The following is a 16,784-nucleotide window of genomic DNA, read 5'->3' as shown; positions in this document are numbered from 1 at the left end:
ACATGAACAAGTTGAAATCTCTGTTGAAGAAAATCAACACACCATTACACAATCCATTATACCTTTTGCTTCCATTGTGACTTTGAAGATCTAAGCAAAGAAGTAAAAACTTTAGAATCCAAGGGCTAATGATCGTTCATGTCCACAACTACTGCTGACCAAGGAAAACCTGCTATATCTGGTTTATACTTTTAATTTGTGGTATAAGGGATGTTGAGGACATATTCAACCTTATGAATATGATACAACAGCCCAACTATCCAATACACATGATATGTAGTCATTAGGCATCATGAAGGATAATGTATTTGTTCCATTGAGAATATTATAATATCAGATGTTATAATCTGAAGTTTGCCAAGTTGAAAGTAACGAAAGGCCTTAGGATTTGCCATCATGCAAGACATCATGCATCTACATGGACCTATAATCAGCAAACCAATGCACAACAGGCATATGTGAAAACTGAAAATTCATAGTGATGCAGCATCAGAAGGAATTATGAGAAAAATTGAACAAAGGAAAAAGGAGAAGATTAATGGGAAGAGTTTCTCAAGTTTACTCAGTAGTCTGGCAACATGGAGCAATGTCCGTATTTCTATAGCATCCAATAGAACTAGATCAAACATTTGTAAATAGTTTGACATAACTATGCCAGAAAACCAAAGATAACAGCTACATATTTAGGGGGGAGAGAGAGAGAGATATATATATATATATACCACATAAGAGATGAGAGCTGGAGGGGCACTCATAAGAATGGCTTTAAGGTCAAACTCTACAGTGGAAAAAATCTGTTATCAAACTCACATGAGGCTCAAGAAATTTGTAGAGATGAGATGTGAACTCCATGAGCTGCTCGAGGGCATTGTTCTGCAACCATTCAGTAATGTTTCTTGAAGAAACAACATCGTCGACCACCTAAATCCAAGAATACAGGAAATTAAGCATCCAGGAGAAACACAAGATACATTTATTCTTTCAGAAACCGTTTCCAGGATTAAGAGAAGTAATCCAGGAGCCAAGTTCAGATTGTAACAAATAAGTCCATCCATATGCTAACCACCATGCAATTAAGAGGTTGTCCTGGACTATGTAATCAATGTAATTCCCAAATGCATATTCAGTTTGATGTCATTTGAGTTCTCTTTGCCATTGATAAGTTACTAATGAAATGTGAAGCCTGACTTGAAGCGATTCCAAGGCACCTTTAGTGTGATGCCAAAGGCCGATCTGAAGCCAGAATTATTCTAAGTTCTATCTACGAATGACTCTCTAGGTATGAAGAAAGGTAGTCTCTATCCCTATTACATTAATAGAACAGGCGGTTAGGAATTCTTCCAGCCTACACATGCAGTTCACTGTCAGTCTAAACAGAGTACAGTTAAGACGTGGAGAAATTTACTTGAATGCCATTGAAATGAGAAATAACAAAATGTAATCATGCGCAAGTCTGATCCCAATTAATGAATGTCCATACAAAGTATAACAGCCTAGCCAACATTCTATCACTAAGCTCAGACACACGGAAATTACCTCATGTTCCTTTAGTTTCTTGTCCAGCTGTGCAAAGTGATCCTGTGAATCATACTGACCAGAGTAGTAGAAACATCTTTCAAGAAATTGGTCCATCTTTTCGCCACAGTTCTCCCTGAAGTTCCGAAAAACAATTTGTCATGTACCAACTAACTTAAACACATTCCATAACCAACAAGATAAAAAACAGTAATAGAATTGTAAGAACTTCCACACCGTACATAAGAAGCAAAGCAACCCCATTCCACAAAAGCAGGAATGAAGCAGTGCTCACCTCTGGTCAATTCTGCAAGTAAGCGTCTTGCTAACCATGGTTCTAAGCTCTGCATCAGTCATCTTACTCCGAGCATAACCACAAATAGTAAAGTGCTGCAACAAAGATCACACATTAATTTTTCACTGATTGATCTAAACCTCCAAATCAATAATAAACAGGAGAAGGAGAAAAATTCACACACTTTAGGGAGGCAACCCTCATAATAAAGTGCGAAAAGAGCCGGGAATATCTTCTTCTTTGCAAGGTCCCCAGATGCTCCAACCACAGTAATACTCACAGTAGACTCAGATTCTTCAAAACTAAACCCACTTGCGTCTTTACTTTCCTCCACAGACCCAGACGTAGCTGACAGCAACCTGTCTTTCAATTTCTTGAAAGCAGTTTCATTCTCAACAGGCTTCACTGCTGGAGCCACTGCCCACACAACCAACATAAATCCAAATAAGACACGCTAAATTCTAAAGCCACAAGCTTTCCAAGTCCAAATTCAACAACAGCTTAGTTTTACTAAAATCCCAAATGCTATAACACATCGAAGACTCAAACTTAAAGAAATAAAGACTGAAACTTTACATTCAAGTCAACACAGGCTACACAAACAAGACAAGCCCAGAAAACTAGTGCATTGAAAAGAGTGAATGAGCTAACCATCTTGCATGCTGACAACATTTTGTTGCGAAACGGATTGAGACTACAGAGAAACCTTGGCGGAGACGAAACATTGCGGACTCGGAGAAACGGCCACCCTCTGGAGGCTTCTGTGTATGGAAGAATACGACGCCGATGATGAGGAGGAGTAAGTACGGCAGCAATGGGTGGATGGAAGGGTCGCCATTTCTGGGTTCTGTGTGTTTTCTTGATTGAGAAATTCAGAGGCCAAATTGGACTGGAGGAGTTTGGTCTTGTTGAGATTGGCGAATAGGAGGAGATGTTAATAAGGAGGACTTGGGAAACATCGAGGGGTCGACTGGGAGGGCGAGTACTCGGGCAAGTGTGACGGAGACGGGGAGAGCGAGTGGGAGGGCTGGACCGGGTTGGTGATGGTGACGGCGGCGGCGTTTTCGTTGTCCAAGAAAGTGGAAACGGCGGCGTCGAGGTCGTAATTATGGGATTCAAGGAAGAAGAGGGCTTCTTGTTTAGAGGCGGAGGTGATCTCGCAGAAGGAGGTGATGACGGCGTCGTTTTGGGGGCTCGATTCTTGAGCTTCGGCTTCCATAGTGTTCCTCTTCTTCTTCTTCTTCACTCTTTTGATCGGATTCTTGAGCTTCGGCCATGGTTGCAGACTTGCAGATCGAGATTGAGAGAGCTTGCACGAGAGATAGGGGTTTCGCACAGAGATAGAGAGAGAGGATGGTGAGAGAGATTCAAATAGTCAAATAGACTTAGGGTTTGTGAGAGAGGATTGAGAGCGGACCGAGATTTAGGGTGTGTCTGAGAGGACTGAGTTTCATTTCGTTTTGTCGAGGGAGTTTCAAGAGTGTGGGAGGTATAAGTAAACTTCAAATAAAATCTAAAGTGACTCACACAACACAAACCTAACAAACTGTTGTAAGAGTGCACCCAAAAATCAAAATGCCAAACACATGGAGGGAAATATACCGCGCCCATAGCATTTTGGCTTAAAATGTTGCCGCTTATATTCTAACTTCACACAACAGAAAAGTATAACTTCTGTTGTCTAATTTCTACAACTTGCACTAGGTTTACCTTGTGGAAGACATTCAAGCAAGCTTCCTCAAAATTTGGCATTCAGTTTTCAATCACACAACGGAAACCTCAAGCACCGTTGTATCAAGTAGCCCAAATTTCAGATTTCAATAGGCAACCAAGACTCGAGAGTGGAGGGAAATCTGCCGCTAAATTTTTAAGAATCAGACGACGGACCATGCTTAATTTCCGTTGTGCAATGTAGTTCCTATAAAAAAGTTATCACTTTGTTGGCATTCACACAACAGAATTCAACCAGCACCGTTGTATGATTAAACTGACTTCAACACACAACAGATGATTTTTGTTCCGTTGTGTGATTAGTGTTGTGTGATTAACTTTTTGTACTAGTGTGATGTATGCCAATTACAGTGGCAGTATGCATTGATTTGCAGGGTGCCTATAGAAGTACTGAGACAAGAGGCTGTTTGTCGTTGAAGCATATTCGAGTGTAATCAAGAAGTAGCTGTGGAAATCTTCGTATCCAAGAGACATGTGCAGTAAGTGTGCGAGGAGGAACGAGTTTGGGATTAAGATCACATGACTTCCAGAACTCCAAGAACAGTCTGCTAAAACTCTATTGTTATCAGAAGCAAAGAAAAGTATAATCCCATGTATAGCGGCAGTTTCCTAGACTCTGGAACATGAAAGCTAAAGCTTGGTGATCTGGCAACTTATTGTCTTATGGTGTAAGAGGAAAAAGCAGAGCGGCTAATTATACACGTATTATCAATAGACATGACGAAGGACTGTTCTTGATCTGGGTTCACATGGGGGAAACAAGTTGCAGATCCAACATTTCTTCTTGGTCAAAGGAGATTAGGGCATGTGTTTCACACTTTTGTGGCATGATTTTAATGCAGACTTCACACATTAAGACTTGTTTAGATTGTCTTAGCGTCACTAAGGCCAAGACTTGTGGCCTTAAACCTTAAACTTTTCCATGTTTTTCACCTAATATCAAATATCTTAGGTTCTGCAAAGCTGCTTTCTGTGATTTCATTGCCTAGCCGTTTCGGTGGTCCCAGCATGGAAGCTAAAGCTTAATGATCAAGATGCAAAAGTAGATGATGCAAATGCCAATTACAGTGGAATTGAAGGAAGAAAGCTTTTGACAAGTTCTTCACAGCAAGTGCGAATTGGTTACAGGACAAGAAGCTGTGGGCTGCGAATTGAGCTCATGAAAACTACCAAGACGTTCTTATTTGTGCTCCCACTATATTTTGATTTGTGGCCTAAATTTATTTGGAGATTACTTTATTAGCTAAGCCAACATGTGGCTGAAGTTGATAATTAATTAGGTTATGTGGTCTCCATCCTATCTTGGAGGTTGCATCTGAAGCGGTGAGGAGGTGGTGCATTCTGCCATCGTATATATTAAATATATAGCCTACACAGTGGCTTATATTAACAATACTGCTACAGAGGATATATGGGCTCATTGTTTACATATATAATTAAGAAGGAGCAGGCTGATAGACACCCAACCTTCATTAAAAGACGTGATAGAAGAAGCCTTCTGCAACGATGACATGGGTGTAAACACTCTGCCAAGGGGTTGGTCACCGCGCGCGAAGAGCCTAGGAAAAATAATGATACCATTAAGTGAGCAAACGCTTGCGGACGTAGCCCATTATCACCGCGAAGTGTCGCGAGCAACTTAAAGATTTCATGAGCCAGCGAATAAGTGGCTATTATATTACATGGCATTGCGAAAAACAGTTCGCGAAGGAATACTGGTGACTTATATGCATGTTCGCTGTTCACATATAATTAAGGAGAATACGCACGCGGCGGTCCAACATGTGTACATGCAGCGTTAATAGGCTGCGGCTCATTCGCGAAGACACTTGGCATAATTATCAATACTTGAAGCGCCAGCTTCTAAAGGCCGTGAAGGCTGTTCGGTCGCGATCAAAAACAGCTAGCCTTCTTCACTTGGGGGGGGCACGTGGACGTCCTAAGGTCCTACACCTTCCTTCAAAGTTCGCCAACCTCGCGCTTAACTCGCTTCGTCAAAGCTGGGGGCAAATAGAGCGTTTTGGTGGCATCACCTTAATGCCAAATTTCATAAGTTCATATTAAGACTTATCGTGTCTTAGTATTTCTAAGGCCAATACCTGTGGCCTTTTTTATTCATGTTTACGCTTGGAAGCATATCTGTAGCGAAACAAGATGACTAAATGTCATTCAAGCTTCACGACCTAGCAATTGAGGTCTGTTCAATTTTCAATTAAGCCAATGCAAGTGGCTTTAGAGCAACGCTATTGCAAGACTAGTGTTGACTCAAGACCTCTTCAGTCAAGATGTGGAACTATTGCAAGACTAATGTTTGAGCCCAAAAGCAATTTTGGCAAAATCCTCTAGTGGGTTCGAGCCAGCGGGCCGATACCTGCGGCCCAAAAATAAAATTACTCGGGTTTGGGTTATAGCTTCGCCCATTCCGTGTTTCATAAGGAGACGAAACCTTATTGAAATCGAGTAGTAGAGATTGAACAGGAAACTTCAATTAAGAATCCTTCTAAGGCAAGGAGCAGTCGAAACCCTAGGGTATAAATACAGGGTTAAGCGGCGAAATCAAGGAGCCCTCTCGAATCAATCAATCCCAGCGATTACAAAGCCTCCCCGGAGCAAAACCTTCAACCTCGTTGAAACCCGGTGGTCGCCCGCCAGTCCTAGTCTCCTCGCGAGCCAACTGTCAGCCTCACCAGATCAACCCGGCGACCGTACTTCCAGTCCCAGTCTCCCCAGGAGCCGACTGCTAGCACAACCGCCACTGTTACTTCCAGCGAAGCAAGGGTAACACCCTCGCAAACCAGCGAAGCTAAAGTCACGCTTTAGCAAACCCGTGCTTCTCTCAACTTCCCAGTGATTGCTCTGCTTAGTCTACAACACTAAGTATCGATTCGGTGAACGCAAGAGACCACAACCAAAGCCCTTACCCAGTAAGGCAAAAAGTCCTTTCACGAAAGGCAAGAGAAGAACCCTGTGACGAGGTTGGTGCTCTCCTCGTCCACAACGCTTGAAGAAGAAGTCAGGTCAAGGGATTACCCCAACGACTGCACCCCGCGGTGCTGGCACGCCTGCGCAACCACACGCTCAAAAGAGACTGTTTGCACACCAGCTGGTTTTGGAGCCAAACAGGTCTCTCCACCGATTTCGGATTATCCCTGTTAAACACGCGCCTATTTCTTTGTTTTCTTCCTCGTCGCATCAACTGACAAACCTACTTGGCGACTTTTCGTTCCTATCTCACTCCACCGACGTTAGATAATTCTAACAAGAAACTCTGGGAAACTACAGACGACAACTTAAAGTCCGTGATCGTGATCCACCGCCTACTGCCGGGACTTCAAATCAAAAGAACATTATTAGAGATTTTGCAGATTTTGCATTGATTTTAAACACGTCCACTTGCATTGATTTTGCATTGATCCACCTCCCACTTGCCTAGTTGCATATTGTTTGCAGATTTTGCATTGATTTTAAACACGTCCAGTTATTTTTTTTTGTATAATAATTTATAATTGAAAATGATGGATCTTCGTCTTCGTCGTCTTCCATTGCAAGTCAACTACGAGAATTACAGTGTTGTTTCTCTTATGTTCAATAAATTCATGTTTAAGTGTTGTCTATGCTCAAACCCATCATTTCAGTTTTGGCCAATTCTCTCTAGAATTTCAACCTTATCTGCTTTACTTGCTTCTGTGTGGAGCATTAAGAAATTTTGGGGTCTATGTGAAGCAGAGCTCAAAAGTTAGAACATTTGAGTTTTGGGTGTACTTCAATTCTTTGAAGAGGTGAGAAGTATTCTTATATGGCTAATCCTACTTACCAGGAATCCTTGTCATTTGGAGGCCCAGACCATCCTCAGGGTCAAGAAGTTATTCCATTTGAGAGTGGAACCCTGAAGATTTTGCTACATGGCTCCCTAGTCATATGGGTCAAGAAGGCCGAAAACCTTCCTGACATGGAGAGTTTTCGCAAGCATGTGGGGCATGCAATTGCGAAGTTGCCTGGGACGAGACGCAAAAATATTATCAGTTCTCCATATGTTACGATTTCTTTATCAAATGCTGTGATTGGGAGGACCTTTGTGATGAGTAGTACAGAGAACCCTGTGTGGGAGCAACATTTTGATGTTCCTGTTGCTCATTATGCTTCACGAGTGAACTTTGTTGTGAAACACAGTGATGTTTTCGGCTCTAAGACCATAGGTTTTGTTGGAATCTCAGCTCAACAGTTGTACTCTGGCATCAAAGTTGAGGGAACCTTCCCTATCCTTGACACTACCAGTGGTAAAAGCTGTATGCCTGGAGCTGTGTTGAGCTTGTCAATTCAGTACACCGCGATTGAAAAAATGGCATTTTATAATCGCGGAGTAGGTTTAGATCCTGATCATCAAGGGGTCCCTGGTACTTACTTTCCTGTTAGGAAAGGCGGTAAAGTTACTCTTTATCAAGATGCTCATGTTCCTGATGGTTGCCTCCCCAACTTCAAGCTTGACGGCGGTCTTAAGTACGAGCATGGAAATTGTTGGCAAGACATATTTGATGCAATAAGTCAGGCCCGCCGTTTGATATACATAGCTGGGTGGTCACTGCACCCCAAAGTCAGATTGCTTCGGAATAATAATGGTTCATCAGATAGCACATTAGGTGATCTGCTGAAGACCAAGTCACAGGAAGGTGTGAAAGTTCTGCTTCTTGTTTGGGACGATCCAACTTCTATTAAGGGAATTAAAATGGTAAGGCCCAAGGTGATTAGACGTATACATACATGCTCATATTCTGACTGTAGCATATTTTTGGTTCAATGATGCATTTACCGATCAACTTATTATGCGCTCATTGTTGAAGCTCCCGAAATTGCCTATGCATATCTGATATATTCCTGTCTCAGGGTCTGTCTTAAGGTCCAACAGTATTGATTACTACTCGAGTCAAATAGAACAAGATTTATAGAATGAATTTTCTGATATATTATTACACCCATTCTGTGGTGTATACACTACTAGAAATTTCCCCAATAGGGACTAACTAGTAGGCACTAAAAAGCAACAGTGGGAAATAACAATAGTAAGCCACTGATGTGAATTTTTGGTGGGATAAATTTGGTTCACACCGTACAAGAGTGGGTAAGTGAGAAAATGAATATATTTGTGATTTTTTTATAATTCAACTCACCGATATCGGTGCAAACATGGTAGTGGAGCTGACATGTGTGTCAGCTATCGGTTTTGACAATCTCTTATAGCCGTTGGATTAGTGATGTAGAGTTGATCCAACGATGAGAGAAAATTTCCTTCAATATATACCCCTTTCAGAGTTCAAGCTTCAAACCTAATTTAGATATGGAGGTTTCCTCCGTTCATCTCTCTTTCTCCATCTGCAGACCAAAACAAGATATAGTTTTTCTCCCCTCCTTCTAATTTTGGATCTCTCTCTCCTGTATAGTGTTTTCAATCTTCTTGCAGTACGGAAAAGATCGTCTCCCATCACTTGTCATCGGTTTTCAATCTCAGCGTTACAAAGAACTCGAAGCTGCCATTGACGTGCTTCCAAGCTCTGCATCGAGATCCAAACGGCTTTATCGTCAAGCCAAGGAGGGATTCTCAAGAAGAACGATCCTCCGTTTGAAGCCTTCAGCTTTGTTTCTTTTCTCTTTGGATCTGACCCGTAGCTGCTTAATCTCCCGGCCTCGAACAATTGTTAGTCGAGGTTAGAAGTTGCTTGGATCTTGGTCAAATTAAAAATCAAGCTTGAACCCCTTCAGTCTCTCTCTTCGTCAAACCCTATAATTTGATTACCAGATGCCAAGTTCTCTCCCAGTCTAGTACCTATTGAATCTATGCCCTTTTCTTCTCCAGGCCTCCACCAAGGTAGTTCCTATTCCCACTCTTCCTTCTTCTCATTGTTGTTGTTTCTTAATTGGATCTATTTTGATTTGGGTTTTTTGGTTCAATATCGACCCAGATGGCTTTGGAATCCCATAAGTTTGGATTGTACAAAATCGACAGCACAACACTAATTTATCGTATGCTATGGTTAATTTGTGCCCTGTTCTTCCTGGTACCGTTCTTACTCTCTTATACTTGTTAGAACGTGGAAATAACTACAAAGTTGCAAGCTTTATTATTATTATTTTTTTCATTATTTATTTTTTGTTACCCCCTTTTTCTGTGCACCTCATATCCATTTCTCTCCTCTAGTGACTTTTGGTTGCTTGTAAAGAATGGAATATATGAGTTGAACTGCTTGATTGAGTGGATTGCATTTGTGAGTATGCATATCCATTATCGAAGAAAAGGTTCCTCACTATGCTTGAATTTGGGTTTCTTTTGACACTGAAAATGTAAGCAAATAATGGCCTAATAGTTCCAATACTTACCCTTGTTTATTATAATGCGTTGTGCTGGATTAGTTTTGCTTTTTAGAATGCTGCTCCTGGCATTTTGTTACTTTATGAACTCAGAGGAGGGGTTGAGAGCTGATGTACAAATTAATTATTGGTAGTTTAGATTTTACATTGGTTATACTGTTAAGAAATTGAGAGAAAAAGGGTCAACCCTTTCACCTTACCGATAGAAAATTAGGCACTTAGATGAAGAAGATACAGGTTTAAGGGATTTTTTTTGTAGGGATAAGATTTTTAAGATGCAAGTGCATCACAAACTGGAATTAGGTGCCTCAATTGACATATACGTAGGGGGCAACCCAGACTATACAATCTTGAGTATTTGATCTAAGAAATTTACTGTTTCCCTATAGAAGGTTAGTTTTTGGCATCAATTTTACTTATTGAGTGGAAGTATCGCGAGCAAAGTTTATTCAAGAAAAATGCATAAAGAGTGACCAAACAGTTTTGGTTCTTATCGTAATAGGGGCTTTGTGCTTAAGGATTGATTTCTTAGTGTGAAATCCAACTTTATCTGCATAGTGCTTTCTCCATCATAGTTCAAAGATCAAAAACCCAACACAAGGAAAAAGAATAATTGCTCTGTCAAGCATCCAAGTGCTTGTTTTTAACATTTCATTTTCACTCTGCTCTCATGCCTTTCGAATATTATTTATCTATTGAATTTGCATTTAGGCTGGACTGATTTTTTATAAGATGCATGACCAGTATGTTCTTTGAGAGTTTCTACATACTTGTGGGCAGGTATTACTGGTTATTTTTCCTTTTAGTTAAGTTAATAGGATTCAAAATTTTGTGTGGTTATCATTTATCTGGTTGATCCTTTATCTTGTTTGCAATTTACTTTATGTATCCAATTGTTTTACCATAAAGTTCTTTATATGTTAAGATGTCAGTTTGTATATTTGTTTGAACAAGAACTAACTACATGATGTTATTTGCAGGTTGTCCATATCAAAGAAGAGTTCCAGCTGCGGGAAGCAAGGGTCTGTGAATCACTGACGAAGCTTACAAGAGTATCACTTCTAGTAGTGTATAGTTTCTTATGGATGTATTTTTAACTAGTAAATTTATTGTATAATACATTTAAAATACAGTACAAGATCATATATGCACCAATTATTTGGTGCATTTTTTTTTAATATAGCCTACCTATTTTGCCACTGTTATCAGTGTGATTACAAAGGATAAACACCCACTAATTCCATAACAGTGTGAAGAGCTGCATTGGTTTCTGTGTTCACACTGTTTTTTTAATAGTGGCCTTTGTACCATTAGCACCTGCAATTAAGGGGACTGATATCCAATTAGTGGCTGCATAGTGGCTAATGCCCTTTAGCCACCAAAATCAGTGTGTGTTGGGCCAAAAGCCACCTTTATAAATTGGTCCCCATTGGGGAAATTTCTAGTAGTGATATAAACTGATTACAATCGTACTACAACGTACTACAACTATTGTGTACTACTGTATTACACAGCATATACAAGGTAAGTAGTTGCAACAATATATTCCCTTGTAGTCTATGCCTAATAAGGAACGATGACTCACACTAACAACTTGCAGCTGTGGGAAAGCTGTCCTGAATCTAGGTGTAAATGAGTGAAGGAAATATGAATCGACTTCCATGCACATTTTTAACGAGTGTTGTACTTTCTTATACTTCGTAATTTTGCAGACATGTTTCCTTTAGGTCTCTGTAGTTTTAATTTTCGTCCCATATTATTTCCTTACCAATGTGTGGGACAAAAACATTATGTGTTTCATTTGGCTGACCATATAGTTTGAGAAGATTTATCTTTCTTCATTCATGTCATGTCAGTGCATTCTCATTTCACACTTCAATATTTATACCTGCTCAATTGGCACTCAATAATTAAATATTTTCTTTCGCCAGATACTCATTGACTTTGTAATGTGTATGTAGGAAGGGCTCATGCATACTAATGACGAAGACGCTCGACGTTTCTTTAAGGACTCTTCAGTTCAGTTTTTACTCTGCCCTCGATCATCAGTCCAAAGCTGGGGGAAAAAGATGGTTGGATAGCATGTCCTTGCTTCAGTTGCTTGTTTGTGATCATAGTCATCATACTTTCTTAAATTTATTTTAGTCGTGCTGGAAATCTCTATTTACTTAGCCAGCTACATTATTAAAGTATTAATGAACCTGGTGTAGGAAAAAAAAAATGAAATGAAATATACAATGTCCAAAGTTCACGACGATGAATGATCCAAAAACAATTTGTTAAGATATTCATATTTCAGATCAGAAAGATATTCATATTTCAGATCAGATACAATCGTCCAATGAATTATTTTCTGAATAGTACTTTCTTTGAAACCTCTCATATTTCTAATCTGTTTATAGGAAGCTGGAATAGTCTATACCCATCATCAGAAAACTGTAATTGTGGACGCTGATGCTGGACATATTAAAAGAAAGATCATTGCATTTGTTGGAGGTCTTGACTTGTGCTTGGGACGTTATGATACTCCGGAGCATTCTATATTTAGGACCTTACGTTCAGTGCACAAGGATGACAATCGTAACCCTACTTTCTCGGTAAACATTGTATTAATTTTCTACGGTGCTGTAGTACATAAATTTGCTGTTCTTTATCTGAGAACTGTACACACTCTTCTTGTTTAGGGCTATAGGCAGTCTACAGTAAATTATTTTCTACAGTAATACATGAGCTATGTCATGTGCTGAGTCCTGAGTACATCCATCGATCACAGGATGATATGCACACAATACAGTGTTGAAAATTTAGAATCCTTTCTCTGTATAAAACGTGAAGGAGAAAACTTTCTAACTGTTCTTTATCTCCGGAGTTTGTTTTTTCTTAAATGTTTATCACACATGAGATCCTATATGAAGCATCTAATACATTTTTGCTGTTTGCTAATCTAATGGCTGATCAGCAGATTTCTCACGAAAATATGAGTGATGACCTTGATGTAGGATCTCTAAAGTAATAAACATAATCATAAAGATTTCTTTTTCATTTTCACTTTTTAACCCTCTTGTTTTCTAAAAATAAACAGAAACCCGTTATTGGGTGTCCAAGGCAGCCATGGCATGATTTGCACAGTAAAATTGATGGTCCAGCTGCTTATGACATCCTCACCAATTTTGAGCAGCGTTGGGGGATGGCTTCAAAACCACATGGTCTTCACAAACTAAAAGAACGAGGACTTCAAAAACTGAAATTACGAGGAGATGATGATGATGCATTAATCAAGATTGAGAAAATTCCTGAAATTCTTGGGATGACAGAGGTTCCTCGCTTGAGTGAGGATGATAAAGAAGCTTGGGATATTCAGGTGAGTTGGATGTCAATCGGCTATTGTCCCAGGCTTCTCTTGATTTTATATGCATGGTAACTGTTCACAATTTCATGAACAATTGTAGGTTTTCCGTTCAATTGATTCCCATTCAGTGCAAGGATTTCCCGAAGACACTGGAGAAGCTACAAGGATGGTAAGAGAAACTTTGGTTTCGTAATTTGTTGCCATTGATATGTTTTCTCACATACTTTGTAGTATTGATGGATCACCTTACCTTTGTCTGCTGTAACAGAACCTTGTTTGTGGGAAAAATGTGCTGATAGACATGAGTATACATGCAGCATATGTAAAAGCAATCCGTGCTGCTCAACATTTTATTTACATAGAGAACCAGTACTTTATTGGATCATCATATAATTGGAAGTCAAACATTGGTGATAGTGATACAGGTGAGAACTGTAATCTTTGCAGCTGCTAGTTGGGAAATGAGCTAGAGGTGGTTCTCTATAAGCACGTCAATGTTCCCTTTCTAGTTTCGCACTAGATTAGAACCAACATATATAGAAAAACACTGGAAATCAAAATATTTTATATTAATGCTATGTGTTTCTTGTAGTGTCAATAATGTACCGCTACCTGATTACCTTCCATAGCGATAAGTTGCTTGTTGTTGCTGGTTTCTTCACTTTTATTGATGTCTTGATTTGTGATTTCGCTTTTGCAACAAGAATACAGTGAGTCTTAGTCAGAATTAGTTTGCATGTATATGCTTGCTTTTATTGTTGTTGAGATGTCAGTGACAAACTGATAATGCCATTATCCAGGTGCAAACAATTTGATACCGATGGAAATTGCTCTGAAAATAGCAAACAAAATCAAAGCAAATGAGAAGTTTTCTGTATATATTGTCATCCCCATGTGGCCAGAAGGTGATCCCAATGATATGCCCCTTCAAAGAATTCTCCTTTGGCAGGTAATCTACTATTGAAATATGTAATTGTAGGTCTTAAGCAATTGTTGTTGGCTTGAGACTCATTGGAGTTCATCATGTCACATACAGCTTTTGGGCTTAATAATACTCTAGGTGAATAGTACTGGTGGAACTCTTCTTTTGGGTCTAGATATTTCTCTTTCATTTGTCCTTATGAAGGCATCTGTGAAATTCAAATTTATGTCAAGTTTCAAATGATCTTAAATAGCTCCAAATTTATTTAAACTTATCTTAAATAAATCCCAATTCTTTTGTTACTGCAGCATAAAACAATGCAAATGATGTATGAAATCATTTACAAGGCTCTAAAGGAGGTTGGGCTCGAAAATAAGAACTGTCCACAAGACTACTTGAATTTCTTTTGCCTCGGAAATCGTGAGAAACCAAGTGGAGATGCTGCAAATAATTTAAGTGCAGCAAACACTCCCGAAGTAAGTTCCCTTACATCTCTTGAGTATATTTTGTTGGTCTCTCTTTTCCATTAGCTATGTTTTCCGACACACTACAGTTGTTAATTCTTTGGTAACCTGCTAGGTACTCACTCAGAATAGTCGGCGATTTATGATTTATGTCCATTCTAAAGGAATGATAGTGGATGATGAATATGTTATAGTGGGATCTGCAAATATCAATCAGCGATCCATGGAAGGTCTCCGAGATACTGAAATAGCAATGGGGGCTTATCAGCCTCATCATACTTGGGCGAGAAAACTCTCAAGTCCACACGGAAAGGTAAGCCTGACAAGTCGAAACTTTATTTCTGTATATACATTGCTACAGGTTTCCAGTGCACTTAGGTAGGTAAAGTATTCCTGATACTATAATTAAGGAAAGGCTGAGAGAGGTTTGGAGACCATGCATTATGCAAGGATATACAATTCTTAAAGAACTTTAACCAATATTAGGTTGTGTGCGCATTCAAATAGGGTAATTAATCCTGAGTTTATGTTCAACAGCAGCAAGCAATGTCATTTTTGAATGCAAGGCTACAAGAAACTAATGTAAAAATTTATTATAACCTGCATGGTTGTAGATATATGGATACAGAATGTCACTGTGGGCAGAGCATTTAGGACTTGTTGAAGAATGTTTCAATCAGCCAGAGAGTCTTGAATGTGTTCAAAGGGTAAGGTCTTTGGGTGAGCAGAACTGGAGTCAATACTTGGACGACGTAGTCACAGAAATGAAGGGTCACCTCCTCAAGTATCCGGTTGAAGTTGGTCCAACGGGCACGGTGGGGCCTCTTCCAGGGTGTCCAACATTTCCAGACGTTGGTGGCAATATATTGGGGAGTCTCGGCGACATAAAAGTAGTGAAGAATCTGCGTATCAGTAGCAGTGGGAGGACAATATCACTTAGAGGCGCCATCATCACCACCTGATCCAAAGTATTGGCTTCCAAGAGTAGGCTCAAATCCTTACTGAATTGCTGAAAATGTGATCACTCTGTGGTTCTCAAGAATATTATCACCACGATTAGATGCAGGCTCATATCCATCAAGTTTAAGTCTACTACTAAGCCTTTGTCCTGCTTTGCTTCCTTTCTGGTTATCGATCAATTGAAACTTTGCAACTGTAATTGGAAGAATTGATGGCTTTCAAAAGAAGAAACTTATGTTAGTGTCATGTTTTCTTATCCTAGTCTCCTAATTAAGGTAAAGAAGATTGACTACTTCACCAGAAGAGAATATTTTATTTGGTCGAAATCAGAACAATATTTCAACTTTATTTTTTTTCAATATCTCCTTTAAAAATATCAAAGGAATATTATTTTGAGAACCGAAACCTTATAGAGATGTACTTCTGAGGTCGAAGTTTTTGGTGATATATGACGCAGTCGGAAAGATCACGTAAGGTTTACAAGCAATAAACCTAAAACAAAGGTTTTGGAGTCCACCAGAGATAAAAAAGAAAATTCTCAATTTGATTGATAATATGATAAAAGATAAGTTCTGCAGCCGTTTAAGGTTGCATATATATGAGAAAAGAAACCCTAGGGCGACTAACAATGAAACCCTAAAGCCCACTGTTGTCCAAAACAAACTAGAAAACCGAAAATTCTGAAAAACAGTAAATTGCAGTTTTGAGACCCTAAACGACCTCGAAAGCCCGAAAAAGCCAACATATTGTGGCAAAGCGGCAAGTTTTGTTCCTGGCGTAGTTCCCTTTCCGGAAAGCTATAACAATTGCGATTTTGAAACCGAATGTCAAAGTTGCAACAAACCGGGTTTTTCTCCTTTTCCACGATCGAGCTGTTCTTCAATTCGGACTGCCATTCATTCTACATCAATATAGTTTTGATATTTCGAGCTTTTAGCTGTCCATGTAACAAAATAGGAATAATGCATGGCACACATTAGCCTAACCGAAAGATTGTTTGCCCAGGACCATTTGGTCTTTCTTTCGTTAGTGAGAATCCTGAGTTTGAGTCTCGTAGTCGATTACCAATTGTAGCCAAAATTTGGACAAAGGTATTTAGACTGGGGGGAGGCAGCTCACCAGCCTAGGAAACTTATAAACCATCCGTGGCCTGCATGAACCCAACTAATATCTAGGTCCAGCGCTAAT

The 16,784-nt window shown here is 39.5% G+C and overlaps 2 protein-coding genes and 1 long non-coding RNA gene across 6 annotated transcripts; 2 read left to right on the top strand and 1 right to left on the bottom strand.

The window, feature by feature from the left end:
• Positions 1–1,312: 1,312 nt before the first annotated feature.
• On the bottom strand, positions 1,313–2,261 carry LOC112175829 (glucose-6-phosphate 1-dehydrogenase, chloroplastic-like). The gene is made up of 4 exons (XM_024313579.2): positions 1,995–2,261; positions 1,811–1,905; positions 1,537–1,651; positions 1,313–1,345 (listed from the first exon to the last, which is right to left on the bottom strand). The coding sequence occupies exons 1-4, from the start codon at positions 2,244–2,246 to the stop codon at positions 1,313–1,315; spliced, it is 495 nt and encodes a 164-aa protein (XP_024169347.1). The 5' UTR covers positions 2,247–2,261.
• Positions 2,262–7,191: 4,930 nt separating this feature from the next.
• LOC112179829 (phospholipase D beta 1) lies at positions 7,192–15,842 on the top strand. Of its 4 annotated transcripts, XM_040510107.1 has the most exons (11): positions 7,192–7,818; positions 7,912–8,267; positions 11,863–11,973; positions 12,304–12,498; positions 12,984–13,262; positions 13,351–13,419; positions 13,519–13,660; positions 14,051–14,199; positions 14,481–14,684; positions 14,764–14,949; positions 15,251–15,842. In XM_040510107.1, the coding sequence occupies exons 1-11, from the start codon at positions 7,338–7,340 to the stop codon at positions 15,596–15,598; spliced, it is 2,520 nt and encodes an 839-aa protein (XP_040366041.1). In that variant the 5' UTR covers positions 7,192–7,337; the 3' UTR covers positions 15,599–15,842. The 4 variants fall into 4 exon arrangements, with proteins under 4 accessions (XP_040366041.1, XP_040366040.1, XP_024174078.1 ...); XM_040510106.1 differs by having other exon boundaries at positions 7,192–8,267; XM_024318310.2 differs by having other exon boundaries at positions 7,192–8,267; positions 13,519–13,675; positions 14,481–14,648; positions 14,752–14,949.
• On the top strand, positions 8,905–11,092 carry LOC121050386. The gene is made up of 3 exons (XR_005802811.1): positions 8,905–9,401; positions 9,496–9,591; positions 10,882–11,092. It is a non-coding gene; the product is annotated as an uncharacterized LOC121050386 (long non-coding RNA).
• Positions 15,843–16,784: the final 942 nt, after the last annotated feature.

The sequence above is a fragment of the Rosa chinensis genome, chromosome 7 (genome assembly GCF_002994745.2).
Source record: "Rosa chinensis cultivar Old Blush chromosome 7, RchiOBHm-V2, whole genome shotgun sequence".
NCBI lineage: Eukaryota > Viridiplantae > Streptophyta > Magnoliopsida > Rosales > Rosaceae > Rosa > Rosa chinensis.
This window is presented reverse-complemented; position numbering and strand designations above follow the sequence as displayed.

Excerpts from the sequence above, each read along its gene's own strand:
- LOC112175829 (XM_024313579.2), bottom strand. The coding sequence starts at position 2,246 with ATGTTGGTTGTGTGGGCAGTGGCTCCAGCAGTGAAGCCTGTTGAGAAT. Across the intron at positions 1,652-1,810 it reads ACTTGCAGAATTGACCAGAG|GGAGAACTGTGGCGAAAAGA; the intron begins GTGAGCACTGCT and ends TCGGAACTTCAG. Across the intron at positions 1,346-1,536 it reads AGAAACTAAAGGAACATGAG|GCTGGAAGAATTCCTAACCG; the intron begins GTAATTTCCGTG and ends CTGCATGTGTAG.
- LOC112179829 (XM_040510105.1), top strand. The coding sequence starts at position 7,338 with ATGGCTAATCCTACTTACCAGGAATCCTTGTCATTTGGAGGCCCAGAC. Across the intron at positions 12,499-12,983 it reads ATCGTAACCCTACTTTCTCG|AAACCCGTTATTGGGTGTCC; the intron begins GTAAACATTGTA and ends AAAAATAAACAG. Across the intron at positions 14,950-15,250 it reads TCTCAAGTCCACACGGAAAG|ATATATGGATACAGAATGTC; the intron begins GTAAGCCTGACA and ends GCATGGTTGTAG.